This window comes from Triturus cristatus, chromosome 11 (genome assembly GCF_964204655.1).
Source record: "Triturus cristatus chromosome 11, aTriCri1.1, whole genome shotgun sequence".
Lineage (NCBI taxonomy): Eukaryota > Metazoa > Chordata > Amphibia > Caudata > Salamandridae > Triturus > Triturus cristatus.
This window is the reverse complement of record NC_140594.1, coordinates 650,187,616-650,212,466: the sequence shown is the minus strand read 5'-3', so window position 1 is coordinate 650,212,466 and position 24,851 is coordinate 650,187,616. Positions and strand designations below refer to the sequence as shown.

The window sequence follows — 24,851 nt, the reverse complement described above, 5'->3', positions numbered from 1 at the left end:
TATGATGAAATAGATATCCTGATCAGCGAAGAGATGAAGTACCGATTACTTCTCCATTACCGCAAGCTCACCTGTCAACCTGATTTAGGGATCTCCAGGGGTCGCAGTTGCGACCCTTAGATTGACCCTTGCTACCCCTGGTACTGCCTTTGCTACCCCTTTCCTCAGAGGTGGCAAAATCAGTGACAAGAACACAGGTAGGGGTGTCTTGCATTATCTCAGCCAGTCTGTAACCTCGTTTTCTGCTCATTTTTATACATTAATAGTGAATAATAGTTTGTTATTTACTATTAGTGCAATAAAACTTGGAACAGCAAGACCTTCACTGGCATCTTAGATAAGAAAAATGAAAGGGTTTTAATGTATGTTGTGTGCGTGCATGCGAGTGGGAGTGAGTTTGGGTGACTGTGTGTATATGTGTGAGCATGTATGTTTGTATATGGGATCGTGGATGTGTGTGTCAAAATGAGTGAGTAAGTACAAGTGAATAGTGAGTGAGAGAGTGTGAATGAGTGATTCAGGATGGGAGTAAATGCACGAGGGAAGGTGGAAATGAATGAGTGCATGTCAGTCTTAATGATTGAATGAGTGTGAATATGTGAATGTAAGTGAGCTAGTGTTATGCTTGCAGATCTGCTGTTGGACATTGCATGCTTCTTGGCCTTATAGAAGCACCCTTGAGAAAATTTTGGCAGTGGAATACTGGCAGGCAACACTTGCATATGGGATATCCTCAGCAAAACGCTACTGCTAGCACTCTGTAGGTACATTGTGGCATGGAGTACCCAGGATAAAACGCCAGTGCTGGCATCCTGGAGGAAAATCTTGGCATAGTTGGCAGCTCTGGCAAATTGCTTGTGATGGCACATTGGAGGAAATTCTTGGCACATTGGAAGCCATCTGTGGCTAGGTCATGGGGCCATCCATGACAAAATGTGGTCCTTGACATACTAGTCATAACCTTGACACAAGGGGCCTCCATAATGCAAGAGAAGCAGTATTAGTAAAATTCTGGCACTGGCATATTGTTTGTAATGTTTTGACAAAAGGGGTCACCATGGCAAAATGCTGGTCCTAGCAATGAAGGCAATTGTTGACATAAGGGGGCACCCATATGACAGTTTAAAAACATAATGGGGTGAACTCATTGGGACTGTCGGATTTCAGCAGCTTGGCACACCATGGAAGAACTTGAATATTTAGTGAGTGTATTTTTAGACCCTATGGCTTTTTAGCAAATTTATGTGAAAATTGTGCATTCAAATGCACTATAAAGACCATTTTTCAAAAGTTTCTTTGGGAAGCAAAACCCCCACCCATTGTTCTCCCATAGAAGAATATTTAATATTAATTATGTATCTTCAGCAATTTTAATTAATGTTATGTCATCAGGATTAAGGTTGTGACATCACTTCTTGGGATGATGCAGGGTCAAAGGTCATATGGTGTCGCTCCCATTAACGTCAAAGGGTATATGATATCACTTCCGCTAGCCCTGGCATTTTGGTGAATCAACGTCCATGAGTGGGAGGGAGTTGCATTGAATGTACACTAGTTAATTGAAGCATCAATCAGCATCATTAAGCAGCTCTCAGACTTTTAAAAAAAAATGTTTTTATTGGCCGCTTATACAGTCAGGCATTTATAGACCGTACACATTGCTGATCAGCAGACAAGTGGTACGATCTTAATGTTTGTGTAGCGCCTTTTCATAATAACACATTCAGTGAGTTCTTCATCTTATCTACATAATGCCCATGGAATTTAACAGTAAGTACTAAGTGCTATTAAAAGGGAAACCAACCTAAAGTCCCCACTATGTGAAAATGATAACAATTAAAGAGCACTTTGTCTGACCTCACTTCTCTTAGCGAGTGCTAAGAAATGTGTTACAGAGCGGTGCACTTCTAAGGTGCGGGAGGAAGGAGGGGAAAGTAAAGGGGAATCAAGGTCACACCCGGAGGCCTCATTGAGGAGGTCTCCATAGACCAGCAGAGCAGGCTGTCCATTGCATCTATGCTTAGCTAGCATCCCCTTGATGTTACCGTCTGCTAGAACGGCCGGGGCGGTAGTCGCACATGCTGGGTGTGCACACCTTAGTCTATATTTAACGTGGACATGTCGAGCAGACGGTCTTAGTACTATCTGTGTGTTAGGACCTCAGGGAGGTATATAATCTTTTTAGGTCTCACCTAGGCAGTGCTTGCGCTGTCTCTTCAAGACATGCTGTATTCAGGTATGGAATTGAAGCTCTGCCCATTTTCCATCGATTTTTCAATTGGGTCCTGTTACTGTCTTTTCCAAATGGTTGCTTTTGATTTGTGAATAGGCTTATAGTCCCTCATTAGTACCCCCTTTTCCTCTTTAGTAGCCTCTGATGGGGACTGTCCTTTTACTGTATGTTGTTACTCAGTATGTTTTATTTACAGTCTGAGCACTACTTTCCTAAATGGCTTTCTCCTATTGCACACACAACGTGTTCCTGCAACAGGGTTGCTTTTCAACTCTCTGCTGACTGTGTGCTCCTCATCGTCTGGGCGCCCCCCCTTTAGGTTTCAGCACAGCGCCCGCTTTCTTATTAACATCAACATGGGCAGCAGTTTAATATTTTAGCAGGGGCCCACTTTTATAAAGCACTTTTGTTTTTCTTTTAGGCCGGCTCGCACAACTTAATTCGCCCTTCCCCTATGCCTCTCTCCATATGGAAACGAAGCTGGCAGTGAGGGAGATGGCTCTTCGGTGTGCATTATGCGTGGCAGTATCACCCGGGCATGAAGCAGGCGCCGCCTTTCTTTTGTTTTACACGCTGCGGCGTGCTCCTTGAAGCTCCCCTGCCCTTCACATTGAGCCCCCCTTCACCACCCCCCACTCGGCACACATGCAACCTTTCCCTTAAGGCGACAACGCTTCTTTAATACTCACTCCTCCTCTGCAGCATTTGCTGCTCTGCCCAACCTCCTCCCTCCGCTCCTGGTGGTCTCCACGCCTCACCATGCAATAATTGTACCGCCTGCACTAGGTAAGTGCTGGAACCTGCGGACACCCCCAGGGCTATAGAAGTCGCACCGCCTCAACAGGTCCTGCCAGCGCCACATGCTTGTTTATTTCCTCCATTGATCTTGCCTTCATTTCGTATCTCTGTCTGTTTTGTTGTCTTCGCTCTCGATTGGTGTGTTATTTAACATCTTGCTTAGGAATATTGAATGCAATTACGGCATTTGCTATAGGAAGGTTTTAAAAGCCAAACTCCCGAAACGATATAATACTCTGGCGAACAGGTAAAACGCAGCATTTCTTTTGCACGCAAAGAGTGTTCATGTGCTCCTTACAAGAGAGCCTTGCTCCAGCGGGCACGATATGACACCATGAACCCGCCTGAGGTAAGCACAACTCGCAGTCTTGAGCCAGACTTGCCGCCTGCCTTCCTTAAACCCCTTGCGAAGGGTCATTCCGGCCTGGGCACTGTTTCGATTGGACTTGCAGCAGCAGTCCATTAAAGGCAAGCAAGACAGGTTATTTCTAACAAGCATTGGCATAGCCAATAGGTCTTGCCTTTGGGACCTTGTAAGTGTTTAGACAGAGCTATTGCCTTTGTTAATTTCTTTAAGCTGTGTTGTAGAGCATTGTGAATGTTGTGCAGAATGTTGAAAAGTTATAATAAAAAAAAGTGTTATAACCTTTTTTGTCACCCTATATATAACCAAGAAAACATTATATACAACTGAACAACCCTGATAAAAACAGATTAACACGAAGAATGTGTTCGAGTTTTTATTTCCATGCATGCTGGCAAAGAGAGAGAGATGGCGAAGGGAGAGAGAGAGAACAGAAGGCGAGAGACAAGACGGAGGCACAGGCAGCTGGAGAGAGCGAGGAGGAAGAGACAGTGAGAGGGGACAGAAAGGAAGATGAAGAGAGAATGGATTTGAAAGACTGGAACGAGAAAAATAAAATGAGAGTGCGCCAGAAACAGCACAAGGCTATATTTACCATCAGCGCTTTATCAGCAGGTGCTACTAATAACCAAGTTAATGTCTCTCCGTTCATCGAGCTCGAATAACTAAACACTCAGTTTGTTATCCTGGGATATAAACATGTAACCTGCAGGCGAGGCCACTGGAATTATGTGGCAGGAGAGGGACGAATTAAGAGTCAGGATTCACTAAATTATGCTTCAAGAAAAGGCAAAATATACGGCGTAATGCAGCAGGTTTTCCGTTAGTATTACTTCATTATTTTGCTATTATTGCACTTGTTAACACAGTCTGGGCATAGGTTGCACCTCAGTTTAACACCTGAACATAGCAACAAGCAACAGAAAAGTGACCCGTCAACCTTTGCAAAGGACCTTTCACTGGCACATGTTGCTCCGATTTTAGTAACATTTGAACCAATTGAGCTAGAAACAACATTTTTGTGCAAAAATCTGCAGATTTTGCAGCAAATTATTGTATTATGTGGGGGTGTGGTCTAGCAGCCGAAGATGGTGGACGACGTGTGCTAGGCTAGCTCCGTCCAGCCTGCACAACTATCCTTAATTTCTCCTTCCCTCCGCTTCCGTATTACGAATATCGTCCGCGCCCCGGCTGGGGAGCGCCTGGGGGATGAGAGTGATCCTTGTTTCCACACCTATCCTGCTGGGAGAGGCGGCCTGAGGTGCGGCCGGGAGAAATCAGCGAGATGCCGTTTTGGGACGCGGCGGCCGGAGCGAGCCGTGTAGTGAGCATGGGGCTCGGTAGGATCGATTGGGCCAGAGGAGGCAGGCAGCCCGCAGCTACCAGCTATACGGTAAGGGGGTGGAGAGGGGGAAGCAGCCTCTGGGTGTTGGTGGAGTGCGGCGAGGTCCCTCCCCTCTCCGGCGCGCTTGGAGTCGGGCCGCTGAAGATCGGTGTGGGCGTCGCCCGGCGGCAGAGTTGTGCGGCGATAGACATTGTGGGAGACCTGCGGGCTCCGGCTCTGGGGCTGCCGTGCACCGGGGGTTAAACACACGCCCCATTTCTGTTGACTGATGGGGGTCTGCGGGTTGAGTCTTCCTCCTGGTGTCACCGGCCCCTCGCACCGGCGGCCAACTTGGGTCGCGCGGGACAGTCAAGTGACTTTGTGGTGCTGCTGTGGTTATGCATCAGTGCCCCCTGGTTTGCCTCGGAGCTTAGTTGAGCGACGGTGATCACGCCCTGGGGCCCTACAGGGTGAAGGAGGGCCCCACCTGAAGCTGGCTCTTGCGACAGGTCTGCCCTATAACTATATCCCGGGATCAAGGCAGTGAGGGCTGGTCATCGTTTCTCCCCTGTTGGGTTGGGTGTGGACACCAAAGGGGCCTGCCAGCTTCCTCACTGCAGACTGTTGAGACCCTATGTTCGGCGGCCAAACCGGGTCGTGGTGGTCCCGGATCTGCAGTGTTTGGGCCCTCTTTGCTGAGTCTCCTGGGGAATCTACGCCGGCGGTCCAGTTGTTGGGCCCCAGTGGACATAATGACCCGCGATAAGCCGGGGGGGGGCTCCGCAAAGCAGAGTACCATGGATAAATTCACGGGCTCTGGGACGGCCGTGGCGATGCTGGTGGGGGGGTCAGAGTAGGGGCCCGCATAACGGAGACCGAAACGCGTATTTTAGGGGTGGAGGATGACGTTCCGATCCTATAGAAAAAACTTGCCACCCTTGAGACGATCCAGCGGACCATGGCGGAACGGGTGGAGGACGCAGAGGGCCGGGCCCGGCGCAATAACCTTCGCTTTGTGGGCTTCCCAGAGGGCTGTGAGAGGGAGACATGGAGCGGTTCCTTACTCAATGGTTGGAGGGTTGGTTCCCCCAGGAGTCCCTGTCCCGCTGCTTTGTAATACAGCGGGCTCACCGCGCCCTCATGCAGAAACCACCGCCTGGGGCCCGTCCGAGGCCAGTCATCGCCAGTTTGTTAAATTATCATCACCAGGATGTTATCCTTAAACAAGCCAGAGCCAAGGAACCATTGCTCTTTGACAACACGCGTATTCTGATATTCCTAGACTACACAAAACTGGTCCAACAACGAAGACAGTCCTTCCTAGCGGCCAAGGCACAATTACGAGATCTCAAGCTTCCATATTCCCTTCTGTATCCGGCCCGGCTGCGAGTGGTGAACCGTTCCCGGACCCACTTCTTCGACACACCTGAGGAGGTCTTCCAATGGACTGATGAGGCGGTGCGACTGCGTCCCCATTTACCGCCCAGGCGAGATTCTGACTCTTCATCCGGTGAGGCTGCTCGCAAGCAGTCTCAACTGAACCCTAAAGACCGAAGGAGGTCCAGATCCCATCGCCGGTCGCACTCCTGCAGTGCGCGGGCTGGCTCGACCTCTCGACAGGCCCCCTTGGGCACCTGAACTGGAGGAGCTCTCTAGACCCCTGAATTTACGGACACAGTTGAAAGGATCGGAGGAAGCTATGTGACGGCAGGCTTCTCTGTTGGGCTTCCAGCGGAGGGACTGCCCGTGGACTGTGGGCTGTACATTGGGGATCCATTGGCTGAGGTGAGCCGGGACTCCCTGTTGGGGTCTGAGGGCGTCACCCACCGCGACAGATGCTTCATCGTTATTGGAGTGTAGGGTGGGGGGTTTGTTGAGTTGTGTTGGGGTATGTTTAAGTTGTTATCCTCAAGTCGCACTGCAGTGTCACACTGCTAGCTCACTGGACATGATCCATGCGCCCTTCGTTGCCCCTTCCCTCTTCTTTGGGGTAGTCTATGGCTATGGACGCTGAACCTCTGTGGGAAGCGATGAAGCCAACCTTGCGGGGTATAGATATTTCGTATTGCACGACTGCTCGTAAGACTCTGAGGGAGGCACTGCTACAAGCAGAGACGAATATTGGCGGGAGGTACATCTTATAAGGCAGCAGTTATTACGCTGCCCTCCTGATGGACGAGGCTCGCCTCGCCTGCTTGGCCAGCCGCAGCCGGATAGATCAATGGGAGACAAATCCGGTAAGATGCTCCATAGACTCTGTGAGGGGTTGTTTCACGCTCAGCCCCTTCCTGGGATCGTGGGCCCTGATGGACGGCCACTTACGGACTCCCTCGAGATAGCCGAAAGTTTTTCCACATATTTCATGGAGCTGTATGCCCCCAAAGAATGTCTCAGTGAGGACAAGATTGGCCGGTTTTTGGATGACCTGCCTCCTCGGGCTCTGCCGGAAGACGTGAGCGTGGAGTTGGACCTTCCACTTACGAGGAGGAATTGGGCGCAGCCCTGGGCGACCTCAATTCGGACAAGGCCCCGGGTCCCAACGGGATCCCCTGCGAGTTTTTTAAGAAGTTATTTCTACAGTTATAGCACCACTATCTTCGGGTAGTGGAGGAGTCGCGTGAGCGGGTCTGCCTTCCACGGGACTGGAGGCATGCTAAGGCTGTGGTGTTCCATAAACCAGGCAGGCCCCCGGATAGACCTGCTTCTTACACACCAGCTCGCTCCTCAACGTAGAAGCCAAAATTTTGGCCAAGGCGTTAGCCAATCGCCTGCAGGCTCATATCACTACGCTTGTCCACCCAGATCAGTCCGGGTTTATGCCTCAGCGGGCGACTCGACACAATATCCGTCGCGCTCAGGTGGCTGTGGAGGCCGTTCGGGGATGATGTGAGTAAGCGGCGCTGCTGATGGCGGATATGGACCGGGCGTTTGATTCCCTTAGTTGAGTGTATCTTTTTGCTCTGTTACGCCATCTCAATCTCGGCCCACACTTTCTGTCCTATCTATCTTTGCTTTATACTGATCTTACTGCCTCGGTACGGGTAGCTGGTGCGGTCTCCTCCACCTTCCCCTTGGGGCGTGGCACCCAGCAGGGTTGCCCGCTGTCTCCTTATCTCTTTGCGTTGGCAGTCGAACCATTGGCTGCCTTGGTTCGTAAGGATGCGCAAGTGACGGGCTTTGAATGGGATCATGGGTTGTCGGACCGTATCGCGCTCTCTGCCGATGACGTTTTTTTTTTTTTTTTAATCGAACGTGAATAGCACCGGTCCGCGACTGCTTCGCATTTTGCAGATCTTTGGAGAATCGTCTGGTCTCTACATGAATCCAAGCAAAACTATGCTATGGATTCTCGGGAATGCGTCGGGCGTTGGCAACTGGGCTGAGTCGGTCCGGGTGGTTTCTAATGGTCTGAAGTACCTTGGGGTATTCCTCTCTGAATCTCCTGCGGTGGCCTGTGAGAGCAACCTGGTTCCGGTCTGGGAACGCGTCCGGGATGATTTGAAGGTCTGGTCGCACATGCCGCTATCAATCTATGGCCGATCTGCCATTTTTTTAAGATGGTCGCGCTTCCTCGCTTATTGTATCAGCTGCAGAACTATCCCTACCCGATTTCCCCCCGATGGTTCCGACAGGTGAACTCTGCTCTGGGGCAGTTTTTGTGGGCAGGTGGGGCGGTACGTGTCGCCTTGCGGACATGTTTCCTATCCATGTATTGAGGAGGCTTGGCAACCTCGAATGCTCTGTCCTATTGTATGGCCTTGCAGCTACTTATCCTAAATGAGTGGTGGTATGGGAGTCTGGATGACCCGGCTTACGCTGTGGAGCGGCGCCTCATGGGGGATCTTTCTCTCCACACGATCTTATACTCTGCACCGGCTCGCAGGTCTCTGTCGTCGGTGACTCAGTGGTTTTCCGGGTCTGGCGGCAGGCATTGCGGCGGATAGGTTGGTGGAACACGCTGACCCGGGAAACCCCACTGTGGAATAACGGGTGCCTGCCACAATTGGCTGCTTTGCCGGGGTTTCGGGGTTGGGATAACATTGGCATTTCTACTCTTGGAGATGTTATGAAGTCCTTTCAGGACCTGCAGGCTGACTATCAGATGCCTAAGTCCCAATTCTATAAATACCTCCAGTTTCGTCACGCCCTGTCTCCTAGTCTGGTGGATCTGAAGACACTTGCCGAATTCAGTCTGGTGGAAGCCACGGTATTTATGGGGGATCTTCATGACCACAAAATTTCCAAGATCTATCAGACTTTGGTGACGCACAGCTCCCCTACTCTGCAGAATCTCAGGGGGACTTGGGAGGAGGACCTGGACTCCATGAATGAGGAGGACTGGACGGAGGCTCTGGCCTCCCCGCGAGGGGCGGCCATTGCAGTTCGTCTACGTCTTATCCAATTCAAATATCTCCACAGGGTCTACTTCACAAGGGTCCGGTTATGGAGGGCGGGCATGGTGGCTTCCTCAATGTGCCTTAGATGTGAGCAGGAAGAGGGGACCCTGATACACACGGTCTGGCATTGCTCCTCCCTGGCGCGGTTCTGGTGAGGGGTGATATCCTGCCTCTCGGAAGTGTTGGGCTGAGACCTGCCCCGGTCACCGAAATTAGTATTAGTACACGTCATGGAGGGGATTGGGGGCAATATTTATAAGCGCCATCTTATGATGCTGGGATTTATATTAGCAAAGAGATATCGCCAGGGCATGCAAGGCGCCGGCACCACCCTTGGTGTATGGAAGAGGGGTCTGGATTTTCGTATGGGCTTGGAACTCCCTATTTTTACAGCTAGAGCTTGCCCGCAGAAACATTATAAAATTTGGAAGCAGTGGGCAGACTATCGTGGGCTGATGGAGCCGGTTGCAGAGGGTGTTCCCCCCCCCCCCCCCCCCCCCCCCCCGTCCAGTTTGATGCTACCTCATGGGTGTACAGGATATTTGCTTGTATGTATGAATGGGTTGGGGCGGCGGGTGTTGTGCGAGGCCGGATTCTAATTGAGCTTAAGAGGTTGTTCGTGCGACATAGAGGGGTGGGGGGGCTATTCTATTAACAATAAAAGGAGGAGGGGTATTTTTTCATCTGTATTGCACTTCTTTCTACATTTCTTTCCCTTTGTTTTCAAAAGAAAGTCAAAGCCATGATGTTGATTATTGATTGTGCAGAGGCATCTGGGGTACAGAGCCCTGCGATGGATGTGTCATTTGATGAATAATATATATATATTTTTTTTTAATATGTGGCAAATGGGGTAGATACATCATTATGCGGAAAACTACGCCCCCGCACATTAACATAAATCCAGAGGCCATGCTTGCAAGTGATCCTCAGACCCCCGTTAGTGGGCACAAAACCCTTGAGCTATCCTGATATCTTGAGCCAGCAGCTCGGTTGGCGCCCTAACCTCTGCTGGCACTGTGCCCTCTGCCCACCATGCCCAGTCCATCCACCCCACCCTGCCAGGTCCTGCGACACACGGAGCCCACCCCACCTCCCCCCATTCGCGGCCTCAATCCAGTAAACCCTTGAGGCCCAACATGTGTCTCGGATTAACAGCGTCTTTCGTGTTCAATTCTGTTTTTTATGGTTAATCCGACGCCGTGAGAGATCCCGTGTTTTCATGTAAATCCGGCAGAAAGATGAAGGGCCCGGCGGGGCCGCCTGGGTGAGCTCTGTGCACGGCAGGCGAAGCACGGCTCTGAATGTGTTCAGCGACCGGTAAAATGCCAGCTAGGAAAACATCACAGGGGGTTCATGTGCCTGCTGCAGCCGGCGATGCAACCTGTTGGCCTCTGGTTCAGAGTGAGGTGGGGCAGCTCGATGGGATAATGTGCTTGTTGCAGCCGTTGGTATGCACACTCTGCCAGGGCCGATGCAGGGTTTCATTGCTCTGATGTCAATAAAACAAGCCCTGTGGTTCGGGTCCAAGGGCCCTGATAGTTCCGCGTGCAGAGAGGTGTTTCGGAACCCCTCTGTGTTGGGGAGGGCGCCGATGCTTAGTGCCATGGTCAGTGTGCCTGCTCCTCAGTGTTCGTGCAAGGATCAGAGGGTATGTGCCTCCGTGTTCCTGCTAGGGTCAGTGTGCATGCGCCTCAGTGTTCGTGCAAGGGTCAGTGTGCATGCGCCTCAGTGTTCGTGCAAGGGTCAGTGTGCATGCGCCTCAGTGTTCGTGCAAGAGTCAGTGTGGATGCACCTCAGTGTTCGTAAAAGGGTCAGTGTATCTGCCCAAGTTTTCGTACTAAGGTCAGGGTGAATGCGCCCTAGTGTTCGAGTAAGGGTCAGTGTGTCTTTGCTCGTGTTCGTGCAAGAGTCAGTGTGCTTGTGCCCCAGTGTTTGAGCAAGAACCAGTGTGCATGCGACGCCAGTGGTTGTGTAAGGGTCAGGGTTCATGTGTCCTAGTGTTCAAACAAGGGTCAGTGTGTCTGTGCTCGTGCAAGGGTCAGTGTGCTTGTGCTCCATTGTTCTTGCAAGGTTCAGTGTGCATGTGCCCCAGTGTTTGAAAAAGGGCCAATGTGTCTGTGCCCCAATGTTTTGCAAGGGTCAGTGTGCATGTGCCCAAGTGTTTGTGCAAGGTTCAGTGTTCATGTGCCTCAGTGTTTGAGAAAGGGCCAATGCGTCTGTGCCACAGTGTTCATGGAAGCGTCAGTGTGCATGTGCCACAGTGTTCAAGCAAGGGCCGGTGTGCATGTGCCCCAGTGTTTGTGAAGGGGCCAGTGTGTCTGTGCTCATAAGTTAAAAACTCAAAAGTCAAACTTGGGCTCTTCCCCCGGGTTGCGCATAGTCTAAAGGGGTGCAGTTCCTTCACCGACAGCGTGCGACAAGACAGTCAGCAGCGCCGTGGCGTAAAATGAACTGAACATAAACGTAAACAAGCCCTCTCCCCCTGACCCCTCCCAGAAGTGCACATTGCTACATCGGTTATCTTGCCTAATTTACAAAAAGCTCCCGTAGGGTGAACACGTTTTGTTCTACAAGCACGTTCAAAACCCGGACAGAAAAACTATATTTGCAGTTTTCTTTATTTGCTTAAAGTTGTTTTATTTAGATCATTTTTTTGTACGATGTTGTACTGTGTCTGTCTGCTGGCAATCTAGAAGCAGGAAACAAAGAAATATGGTGTGTGTTCGAAAACTTAAGCCATCTGCTGGGCGATAGCCGATGCAAACAAAAATGTGGGAACGCACCTTCTAACCTGACACAAAACAGATGGCCCCTGCGCCCCGCTGCTGACTGCCAAGAGCAAAACGCTCTGGCAGTAAAAATTTCCCGAAAAGCTGGGACATCCACACGCCTTTGGCCAATTGCGTGCTGAAGCCAGACGCAAAGACCAATAGCGTGTGAGCACCACACACACGTGCTTCTACAAAAGCTAAAGTGATTCCAAGAGGCCGATTTCCTAGTGCAGCGCATGCGCGCTGCGCTAGGCTCGACCTAAAAACCGCCTCATCCGCACGCACAACACTTTTCATTTACTCCATGACAAGCACCATAATTTATGTATCAAACACAATCACTTCACGCTGTGGTGAGTGAGCTCACATCATACACCGAAGGCCTGTATTTCCCTTAACCAGCACAAAATAACTAATACTTTGATAATGTGCCCCGCTATACATTGATTTATAGCACCAGCAAAGTGCCACTTATTATGAAAGCTTGTGTGGTACGAGGAGGACGGAGTGCTTTTAGTCTTGGACAGTTAAGTATCCTAAAATATAGTTTAAAATACACTGGTAAATCGGGTTCTTTAGCCTGGATTTACTCTTGTAGAAGCCATGCTGCTGTCCCTAATTAAACTGTTTCTCTCCAATAATTTTCACTATTCACTTTTAAACAGTAAACACCTTAGCCAGCATCTGTGGAAAATGCACCCTCCAAAAATCCACACTACCGCCACGCGGGCATTGCACCTGCCTCGATCACTCTTTCTTTGTCTGTTTCTCTGATAAATGTTTCACCCTTTCAAAATTGAAAAATGCATTGTTTCCGGGGAAAAGATTTCTAATTATATATATTTGTTTCTCCCAAATTAAAACTGTGCTTAATTTGCTGGGCAATAGATTTAATGAAGCAATCCAGTGAAACTTTAAAATGCATTTTGGATAGCTGCGCTGCGCCGTGTTTTACAATGTCAACCTTGGATTTTCTGCAACCAGTACCACAAAAAAAGCTGTGCTCCATAACACAGACAGGAAGGTTCAAATGCCCATCTTTACTATGCGATCATGCAAATAACGTCTACGGAACCAGCTGCATGTGCGACTGACTGACTCTGTCGCAGTTCCAGCGGAATTCCAAAGAAATCCCCTTGCCTGGGAACCTAGCTATTTCACTATTGTCCAGCCAGCATTGAATGACATTTGTGAAATGCAAGCTCCTTTGATGCTGCAACTTTTTGTTGGTAACTGTTCTCACAATAAATAAGCAGTCAGGGAGCAGAGATGCTGTCATCTCTGTGAAGTAGACGCACTTTCAGTTCATAAAACCCGTTGCCAGTACCGTTTTATCAGCTTTACGGAGTCCAGGCGGGTGCACTTCCCAGTTTGTTGGCCTCTCTGCCCGCACCTGCTTCTCCCCATCAGTTCATACCCAGTCTTTTCTCTTCCATTCACTCTTCTTCTGGACCCTCTTCCAATTTTAAAACTGCATCTCTTTCTATTCTCTTCCTCTCCCTCATATTGTCTCAGTTGTCGTAACGTGTCCTTCACTATGACCACCCGGAAACAATTGGCTGTGTCAGTGTTTTATTTCTTCCTATGTATGGAATGTATCTGGATCTCATATTGTAAATGTTTCAGGCAAATATGTTCGGCTTTATCCAGTGTATTACACTGGGTCACTTGAAACCTCCTTCAAAAACACGCATATCCCACCCAGTTCCCTAGGGAAAATAGTGGTAATTAATATTTTGATCACTAAATGACACTAATGTCTAATCCACCCCCCCCCCCCCCATCCCTCCCCGGATCACATTACTGCCGAAATCAGTTACCATGAAATAAGACACATTACTTTCCCTCCGCCTATTAGCCTCTTTCTCTGTGCTTGCATTAATGTCCGCGCTTATATTTTATATTTAAGGCACCATCTTCAATGCTGAAGACACAATTCCACAGCACAGAATTCAAAACCACCCAGCATAATTACACTCTACATAATACAACTCAGCACAACTTAATTCAACTCCACATAATGACACTGTACTCACTACCACATAAATACACCCCACATAAAACCAATTGATACCACTTGCAACAATACACATAAATATACTCCACACCATGCCACAACTCCACTCGGCACAGCTCTATGCCACACAAATAAACTCAACATGTTTCCATTACACACTACATAATTCAACAACAAAAATTATAAAACTCAACAACACAATTACATAACACACAACATGCATACAACCCACACCACATAATTCCATTTCACACCTCAAGATTTAACACAACACATAATTAAACTCCACTACATAACACTCCACAAAATACCATACCACATAATTACTCTCCATAACACTCAATCCCACTACATACAATTCCTCTACACTAAATACCACATAATTACTATTCACATAATTTCGCTGCACACCATACTACATAATTCTAATTCACACCTCGTACATGCACTCCAATTCAAGACACAAGTAAAAACAAATCACATTTACTACGCCAATAGCTCTCAACTCTCGCAAATGCCAGGCCTGTTGCATTGCACATGCTTGTTTTATTGTGGACCTGCAGTTGTTCAAGGAGGTCGCTCCCTCTGTGTGCTATGGGGAATTTGCAGAGCCCTCTCAATTCTTCAGCATTCAATGCCTGTTGCTCCGCAGTCATCCATTGTTTCAGTCCAGTCTTCCATTTATCAGAGAATGGGCACAGCACTCACGCTTGGTAGGGTTGATTCTGTATTGTGAAATTTTTCTTCATATCGAAGTTGAGCATTTCGGTTTCCTGCTGACAGCTAAATATTACACTCCTCTTTCCTGAGCATGTCCCATTCCCAACCTGTTGATACCCTGTCACCTAGTGGTAGCATTGGAAATTGCGTCGCCAGGCTGTTCCGTGCAGATACATTAGTGAGTGGTTCCATGCAGGTGCTCTGGCAGTCATGCTCCTTTCACCTTTGCTCCGTGATTCTGGACCTGCCCTTGATGCTTCTTGGAGGGCAGTAACAGGATGGTGCCAAATATCTACAGAGCTGCAGCTTACTGGATTCTTTGTGCTGTTGAGAGAGAATATATTACACAACTATAGGATATGGCCACCTTCCCTCCCAGTCCTACACGAAAAGTAATGACGGACTAGGTGATACTTTTCTTTCAAGCACCTCCACTGCACCAAACCTGCAGACATCTTCAACGAATTTGGTTTCAACATATTACAGTGCGCAGATTCAGGAAAAGGTCCTGTTTTTTCCTCAACTCTCCGTTCCATTCAAGAAGAACTAGACTTCCCTCTCATGCATCAAACTCATCTCCTGCAGCTGACTCTTCTTCAACCAATCATAATCGATACCCCACCAGGATTGAAAATTCGTCTCTTTTGATTGGGTGACACCTAGTCCAAAAACCTCACCCATGCAGATTATTACTACCTTCTGTCTGTTAAATCTTAGACAGCTCTTTCAGGGAGTCTGCTTGTACTGCCGAGTATTTCAATGGTCCACTGATTAACTTTTCACAACGTGTGTGGGCTTACTTGATTTCTGGCTTATGTATAAACCATACACCTTTAACCCTAGAAATTGTGCATATGATGATAGCAGTGTTATATGCTCTAGATGTAGTTTTGCGATGGGTACCTCTATGCACATTTCATATGAATCCATACATATTACATATTCGAGGCTTGGCAGTTTTTCCCTGGAAAGTGCATCTGAGACCACCGTAATTACTTTAGGCTCAATTGTACTCCTAGAGCTCTAATAAACAGATGAATGCTTAGATGACAAGGGCTTCCCATGCTAATCAGGTCCAAAGTTTTGTTTTGGTTTTAAATGCATAATCGTTTGTCTTTCCTAGCTACAGTAGTGTTAGAGATTATTGAGATTTTAAAATCCTATTTCCATCGCAAATGAACTAGTTAAGCCAGATCAGTAACTTTTCAGCACGGAATAGATTGATGTTCAGAGTTCAACAGTTTGTACTTGGTTACAATTTGTTTGCTGATGAGCTGCTCTGCTGCATTAACTCTCTGCATTAACTCTCTGCCAGTTTCCTCTTCACTATCTTTTAGTTTGTCATTTGTACTGGTTTACAGCTCTGATAACCTCCAAAATGTTGGTTCTGAAGTGAGGATCATTCTTGAATCTCATAAGCATAGTAAAAGATAAAGGCATTTATTGAAGTGCATTTGGACTTTTCAGAATAACTTCTACTCAGTCACTGTACACCATACATACATGGGAAAACTGAAAATTCTAAATTTGTAAATACGAGTGCAAGAAACCTGTATACCCTTTGCTGTGGGAATGACTGCGTGCATCCGCCAATCAGTAGGGCACTATTGAAGAGTCTAGTAAGATTATAGCTTCATAACGCGTGCCTACAGTAATATGGCCAGTATTTCTCTTCCACCGGAGATATTGATTACTGGGGATACTGATAACTTTGGGTTGGGGTTGTGGAAGGAATGAATGGGTGATTACAAGTGCGACCCTGAGGGTCCCGTTTGAAATGGGAAATTGCAGTGGTATTTGCTTTTTCTTTCCCTATTTCTCCTCGTTATTCCTACCAGTATTTCACCCAGAGATTCCACATGCTTTTAGTAAGTGGATTCTTCAGGTGAAAGACAAGAGATTTGTGGAGATGCCGTGGCTCTCATGATTCAGAAGGGGGCAGTATTGACAGCCACCACTAGATTTTAAAGAGCACTCGGGATGGAGGCCTAAGTGAATTTCTGGCTGAAGCCCTAGGGACCAATAATCTGCATTACACAAGGCGCACCGGAAGCTCGCCTGCCATCGGCCCAGTTGTGTTAATAGTTCATTTGTTTACTGCTCTGTAAAAAGGCAATCACCCGCAACTGTGTACTTCAGTCAGGGACGTTTTATCTTTCCGCAAGAGCATAATGGCGCCTTTCAGCAAGAACCACGGAGACTACAGAGCACGTTGTTAAATTCAGTAAATAACAAGTACAGACATGGTGTGCTTTAATGACATTGAGCTTGCAGTGGCAGATCGGACAGCGCCACCCGTGTCCTCTTTAGAACAATAGGACATGCTTACCACTGGGTAACGTTGCGCACTCACTTTGGAACAATATAAGGCAGCAAAATGTATACAAATATTTATGTGACAGTCAGTGATGCCTGGAGATACTTTGAGGGGCCTGGAGGTTCCCCCTCAGGTTTCAATTGTGACCAATCGAAAACGCCTTTTCTAACAAATAGGGGTGTGAAAGAAACTGTAAATCCAGTATAAATAAGTTGGTTTATTGTACAAATATGCAGCACAGCAACAGGAACAACTGACGCCCAGACAGCTCCAGTACAACTGACCAGTCTCAGCCCAGGTTCTACCAGATGGTTCCAAATGGAACTAGAATTTGTAACAAAAGATAACTTATGTGGCACAGAGTAAAAGTGAGAATGTAACAGGGTGCTATTTTGGCCTTATTGAAATGGATATGCAGTCTGGTGAAGTGAAAATATTTTATAAACTGGGAAAAAGGAAATGTTAAAATTAATAATGTTTTGTTTTTAGCTGCTAACGTGCTGCTTTCGGAGCAAGGGGATGTGAAGCTGGCGGATTTTGGGGTGGCAGGACAGTTGACGGATACCCAGATCAAGAGGAACACTTTTGTCGGGACACCATTCTGGATGGCTCCGGAAGTTATCAAACAGTCTGCTTATGACTTTAAGGTAAGAAAGGTGCTGAGGTGTGTAAAACATGAAAAGTTAAGGTACTTGCCACTGGATAGTTGGAAACCGTTTTGCTCCTGTATTACCACTTTGCCCAGGAGATTCGTTCAAGGAATCAACAAGACTGGGCACTCAATTCCACTTATTCACGTAGAGGGGATATTCATTTGGAAGTGGCAGTGATCAAAAGGGCACAGTGATTGAAAGTACATGAAGGGTGAACCCCCCTCTAACCCGATGGGTCATCCATTTGAAAATAGAGTTATGATTAAATGGTCAGAGACTACTAAACTTGCCTCTAAATCGTAGGTTATGCCTGAGGAGCAGACTAAAGGCTATACTTTTGGCAGTTTAATTATATTGGCACAGTTGCTTTACTTGGCCTATTAATTCATGAAAATAGGTAGTTATCAGAGTAATATTGCTTCAGAGACAGTATTTTTTTAAGTATAGGTTTATTGGCTTTTCGAACATAAAACAATCATCAATCGCCCCCCCCCACCGAGCAACCCCATCCCGTCACATGCAATTCCTTTTTGATGTAAACTCAATCCCCATAGTGCAGAGTGATCCAATGCCCACATCATAAAACCCCTCTAGCCACACGCTTACACTCCCGCCCCACCACTCTCATCCACTGGCATGGTGTCCCGCAAGTCAGTATCTTTAAAATCATTTTATGCCAGAAGTATTTCCCACCAGCAGGTTGAAGATCCCAAAACAAACACAAGGAGATCTGGACAGAGCACTGAAACGTTTTAGACACTCTCCCCCAGTTACAGGTCTGAGTTAAAGCCATCATCATTCTTTAGCTCACTGCGCCACGCCAGTTCAGACCCAGCTATATGCAAATCAGTCTTGACCCTGTGCCTCATGGGAACAGTCCAGCCCGAACTGGAGAAGTGAGCTAAAGAACGATTATGGATTCAGTCCAGATCTGTGACTGGGGATGAGTGTCTGAAAAGTTTCAGCGCTCCGTCCCCCATCTCGTGTTTGCTGTGGTCGCCCTAAGTTGGATCTGGCTGATGGCCGTAAGGAGCTTGTTTTAGCTCGATGGAGATGGGTGTGGCTCCTGGGCACAGGGCTTGGCAATAAGTAAGGTCCTACTCCCAAAGCCATTGCATGTGGCTGAAGACATTGCGCAGCTGGGTTGTATGATTTAGGGGGAACTCACTGCACATGGGTAAAGGCTGTGCGCAGCTGAGCTGTCTTATGTGGGATGGCGGCTGAGAACCGGGCCTGTCCCAGAGGGCAGATCTTTTGTCTTAAGGCCACTGTGCCTGGTTGAAGGCTGGCTGCATAGGGCCAAAGGCCATGCCTAGCTGGTTTTGGTGTCACCCCTCATGGTGGAGAGGTGGAAGAGTGAGGAACCATGGTAGAACAAGGAGGATACAGAGTGACACTGCAGTTGAAAGTGGCAGGGATGACCAATATGTTCCCACTTCGCAGGGCCTGCACACTTGGTAAGAATAACAAAATGCGGGGTCACGAGCACTGGAATCCCTGAAAGTGCGGGCCGTACTGCAGAGAAGATGGACACGAGAATGGTTAGACCCAGCACCATGGATATCGCTGTTGAGGCAATGAGGCTGCATTAATGGAGAACGGTGTTTGGGATGTTGGAGGGCTCATTAGGAAAGGTGATGAGTCTGTGTGTGCATCCTGGAAAACAGTGAGTGACAACAGCAAAACTGTTTTCACAAACGCCGCAACTGTAGTGAAGGGGGGACAGTCTTGCATGCTTGTTTGGTTGTTAAGTGGATACATTTGGAAGGCAGTACCCTTTGCATAAGCTAATGGCCTGCTAGAATCTCTCATAGCGACATGGGGAACAATGCTATAGACAAATACTGTGGGGATGCCAAAGGATGGGGAGTTGTAGGCTGCAATACCTCTGGATAAGAGAGCAATTAATGTCGGAGGATTCATTTGGCCATTGATCAGGCAGAGACAGTAGCCTTACCTGATTAATTAGCACTTTAATATTTAAATGATCTGCAGTAAAACATAGCTAACATGCTCGGTACTACAAAATTAATAAATCTAGCTAGTATAGGTCATCTAGAGGACAGCTGATTTCTCCAAAGACATTTTGATAGTAAGAGTCATCCTTCCGGGAAAACATGGCGACCGCTAGCTAGAGCGGTTTGCACGCTCCCTTCAGCCTCCTGAGACCCACGCTGCTGCATTATCATTTTATGCCATGCCGATAAACTTAAGCTGTAGATGAGCTCTACGACCTTTTTTACATTAAAACATTAGAGTTACCGCTCTTCTGAGGTGTAGCCTTCAGCGAATGTGTCTGCCGGTGAATTTTCTCCCTTCGGCTCCTGCTCTCGTCTGTCTCCCGCGTTGGGGGCAGGCAGACGTGGAGATTAGGCGCGGCCGTGCGGCCGCTGCTCGGGGTGTTTTCACCACGTCTTTACTCAGCAGAGGAGGAGGAAGAGGAATACTGACGCCGAGGGACACAGTACTGACCAGGTTCCGCCTCGGTCAAACAGCAGATCCAGAAGCAGCTCGAGAGGCGGCTGATTTGGAGGAGCCAGTGGATCACGGTGACTCTTTGGTTGAAAGTAAGGTGTTTGTCCCAGCTAAGGGGGGATCTAAGACAGGCACCAATAAAAGCACCAATAAATGCAGTAAATCTCACCTAGGAGCTACAAGAAGTAAGACTGGGCATCGAGGCAAAGAGCTTAGGTTAGAAGAAGGCAGTAAACCACAGTTCCCAGAGTGCACCTTGGGGCTGACTTCAAAATCAAGTCTGGAGCACCAAACAAGTTTAGGCGACACTAAGGGAGAGTCTGCCAAGGAAGGGAAAAAACAAACTAGACAAAAAAAGGCTAAAAATAGAAGTCTGAAAGCCCCGGGGGGGTATAGCTCCATCACTGCGCTCTTTCTTTAAAGCACTACCCCAGGTGTTGGAAATTACGCAGGATATGGCTGTATCTAGGGGAGAATGCTTACAACCTGATAAGCAAGAAAAACAGGATATACCTAATGCCACCCCCAGCTTTATCTTATCTTCTAGTCTCCCTACCAAAGTGGCGATACCCGAGGGCTCTTTAGTACCTATCTCACCTGACCCGGTCATGGTTACAGTTACAGAGACTGCCACTGTTAGTAAATCACCCAGTCAACAAGTCAATCTCCCACTTGATGGGAATCAAAATGTGGCTGCAGCAGAAAAGGGGGTGATACAGGAGGTAGCGGCTCAAGGACAGGAAGATCTGGGGGTGGGCAACACTCTTGAGGCTCTAGTCAGCTCTATAGCTGCAATGAGGGTAGAGATTCGGCATGATTTTGCAGTTTCTAAAGCCAACCAGAATGAAATAAGAGCAACTTGTGAGGTTTTAGATCAAAAGGTGGATGGCCTATGCGAAAGAACTGGAGTACTGGAAAGCTCAGTAGATCTCTTAACTACTAATTTAGAGGCTGCTAGGTCCAAAATACACACTCTTCAAAGAGACGGGGATAACATGAGAGTGAGGATTGAGGTCTTGGAAAATTATTCAAGGCGAAACAACATCCAACTTTTAAAAGTTCCGGAAGGCAAAGAAGGTGCCGACCTTAAAGGCTTTGTAATTCGGATCTTGAAAGAATCCCTTAACCTTGTCGAATCAGCAGAAGAATTAGACAAGGACATCCAGCGAATACATAGAGACCCATTCCGCATGAACCCAGCAAGAGCTAAACCCAGGAAGGTGTTAATCAACTTCTTGACATATGCTCTTAAAGAAAAGATTTTAAATCTTGCCTTGAAAGCTAGATCATTGAAGTGCTCAGACTTTTCCTTTGAGATACGTTCAGATCTTTCCAAAACTACATTGGATAGGCAATTGGAGCTGGGGCAACACATGGATAGATTTAGGTCTTTGGGTGCCACAGTGCAGATGAGGTTTCCAGCACTCTTACGGATTATGTACAACAATAAGATGCACAATATCCGATCTATTCAGGATGCTGATGACCTACTGGAATCTATTCGAGAACATGCCCAGGCCCAGTCTACAAAATGACTATGGGTAGCTGTTTTCACTTCTGATTTAGGGCATGTTCCTTTGTTTTGTTTAGACTAAGATTTGTCTACGTAGTGGTGATCTTGCTGTATATCGTTAGTCCATTATAGAGATTTAGGAACTATAAGCTATTTAGGGAAGTCTTCTCCCCTCCCCATCTATCTTATATCTCTAATAATAAAAAAAAAAAAAAAGGGGCGAGGAATGAAAAATGACAAAATAAAAAAAAAAATTAAAAAAAAAAAAAAAAAGAAAGTTAGGAGATATTAGATACTATCAATGGGCTAGTTTCTTGCGCCTAGATCGGCTGGCAACAGCAGTTTCCTACCTTACTCTTAAAATAGAGCAGCGGGGGGGTCGAAGGGTAGGGCTTTAGGAGGGCGTAAATCTGGCCAGACATCAGGCTAGAATAGACAGGGGAGGGTTTTCCAAGGGGGGTTGGGGTGGGGGGAGTGGTGGGGGGGGTAAGGCAGCATATCAAAAAAACCTCATTTGTCTACCTTTTCAGGTAATTTCTTTCACAATTAGACTATTCAATATTTTAAAATCAAGATGTTATCAATTGGGGTGCAAAACAATGAAGGAGTTGGGATACTATACATAGCATGACATCCATACATTTTTTGTCCTGGAACGTTAATGGTCTGCGCGTGAGAGGTAGACGAGATTGTATTTTACAATATTTGAGAGATTCTCAGGCGCAGATCATCGTTCTTCAGGAGACACATCTTCTTAAAACAGAAGCCACTACCCTCCTTAAAAAACAGAGGTGGATCGACAAATTCTGTTCAACAGACCATAATGCTAATATTAGGGGGATCATATTCATCTTTAAAAAATCCGCAAAAGCTCAAATCCTGGACTGTAAAGAAGATCACTCACGGAGATGGCTGTTAGTGAGAGTCTTGTTGGATGCTCAGATTTATATTTTAGTTGGTTATCACGGCCCTAACTCTGACGATCCACTATACTTGGATGCTGTCAGAAACCAACTAGTATTAGCTCAAGATCCAGTGATTTGGATGGGGGACTTTAATATCGTTCTTAACCCCAGGTTGGATAAATCTGTAAAATCTAGATCTAGTAGCTCCGTCAAATCTAGACACACTCTCATTACAATCATGACACAACTTGGCTTGGCCGATGTATGGAGAGAAAGAGCTGGCAATAAGATAGGGGTGTCCCTTCGGAATAGTCGCTTCAAACATAACTCTAGAATCGACTACGCCCTTTTTAGCTATTGTTTAAAGGACACTCTGACTATGATAGATTATCTACCTTCGCACTTGTCAGACCACTCTGCACTAGCATTTTCTTTGAGACTTGGAAACACCGTTAATTATCCATCTTGGTCTTTTGACCGGACTCTCTTGCTCGAGGATGATGAGGTCAAATTCTTGGTAGCTGAGTCACTAATTTTTTTTTATATAAATAGGGACTCTGCAGGCTCGGCTGTTGTCTGGGAAACATTTAAGGCCTTTTTGAGAGGTCAGATAACCAACAGAGCCTCTTTTAGGCAGAAGATATATAGAGACAGGGTGGCCAGCCTTGAGCTTGATCTGAAACTTCTAGAGTCAAGGATTGGTTCATCCTCAGGAACATCAGAGGAACAAGAAAAATTGGCTGAGCGGAAGTTACAACTGAATAATATCCTACAAGAGAGAGTAAACAAGAGATGGGAAGTGCATAAGACTTCCCAATTTGAATTTGGTGAAGCCGCAGGGAAAGTGCTAGCATGGAAGATAAAATCTGACCAAGCCCTCAAATTTATTCATGAAATCAGGATAGAGGGGGAGGCAGTGACAAGATCCACTAACCTAGATATAGGTAGAGCCTTCTTTGAATTTTTTGAGGCAATATACAGGGAGGATCTTCCCAATGACCAGCAGGCAAGAGACAGATGGCTGGCAGCCATCAAGCTTCCAACCCTCTCGACATCGCAAAGTAAGGCTTTAGAGTCTGAGATCACAGAGGCTGAGGTGATTAAAGCTATTCGACAATCAAAAAAAGGTAAGGCGGCTGGTCCAGATGGTCTGCCGGGGGAGATTTATAGATCTTTGGAAAATGTTATCGCCCCTGTGCTGACGACCCTATTTAACGGAATTCTGATAAAAGGAGAGTTGCCGCCCAAATCCTGGGGGGAGGCCTCAATTGTACTTATTCCGAAGCCAGGGAAATCTCCACTCGAATGTGGGTCGTACAGACCAATATCATTATTAAATAATGATTACAAAATTTTTACAGCAATCCTCTCAGCTAGACTGGCTAGTGTCATTGGCACCATAGTCCATACAGACCAAAAAGGCTTCATTAAAGGACGACAACTTTCAGATCTAACACATCAATTGATAGGAGCCATAGACATCGCTACAGCCTTTTCCATACCCTTAGCTACTCTTACCTTAGATGCAGCTAAGGCTTTTGATAGGGTCAATTGGCTCTACCTGAGTGATGTACTTAAAAAATTCAATTGTGGGGATGGTTTCTGTAGAACTATAAAACAGCTTTATGCTGCCCCTGTGGCCAGATTGCTGATTAATGGCGTTCTGACAGATGCCTTCAATATAACTAGAGGCACAAGGCAGGGATGCCCGCTTTCCCCTCTCCTTTTCAACTTATACATCGAACCATTTGCCCAGCTGTTGCGAGAGGATGCTAACATTCCATCTTTTAGCTTTCTAGAATGGGAAAGGCGGGTCGCACTTTATGCGGATGATATTTTGATCTTTACATCTGACCCATCAAAGGCATTTCCTGCGGTTATTAAACGGGCAGAAGAGTTTGGCCATATCTCGGGCTACGATATCAATTCGAGTAAGACCGAGATAATGGTTTGGAACCTTCCAGATATACAGCTGGGGGTAAATATTTCGACATCCATGCGCTATCTGGGGATAAGAGTTACCCAAGATGTGGGCAGCATCGGACAATCCAATTTGAACAGAGTATATATGGAGACTAAAAAACTTTTCAAATCTTGGTCGCATTTGCCACTCTCCATAACGGGTAGGGTACATTTGGTAAAAATGTCCATTCTCCCTAAGTTTACGTTTATTTTTAACGCAATCCCCTTTGCACTTGATCATAAAATAATTGAAAAATGTCAACAAGAAATCAACTCCTTCATATGGAATTACAAACCTATTAGAATAGCATGGAAAAAATTAAGGAGAAGAAGAGAGAAGGGTGGGCTTGCTCTGCCAGATTGATCATACTATGCTTGGGCATTCCTGCTGTCACACTC

The 24,851-nt window shown here is 46.9% G+C and overlaps 1 protein-coding gene across 1 annotated transcript in view; it reads left to right on the top strand.

Moving 5' to 3' along the window:
• STK25 (serine/threonine kinase 25) overlaps positions 1-24,851 on the top strand; it is a 389,548-nt gene that overhangs the window by 188,554 nt on the left and 176,143 nt on the right. The window contains exon 5 of the mRNA XM_085634164.1: positions 17,434-17,591. Coding sequence (XP_085490290.1) covers positions 17,434-17,591 — 158 coding nt within the window. The remainder of the gene's footprint in view (positions 1-17,433; positions 17,592-24,851) is intronic.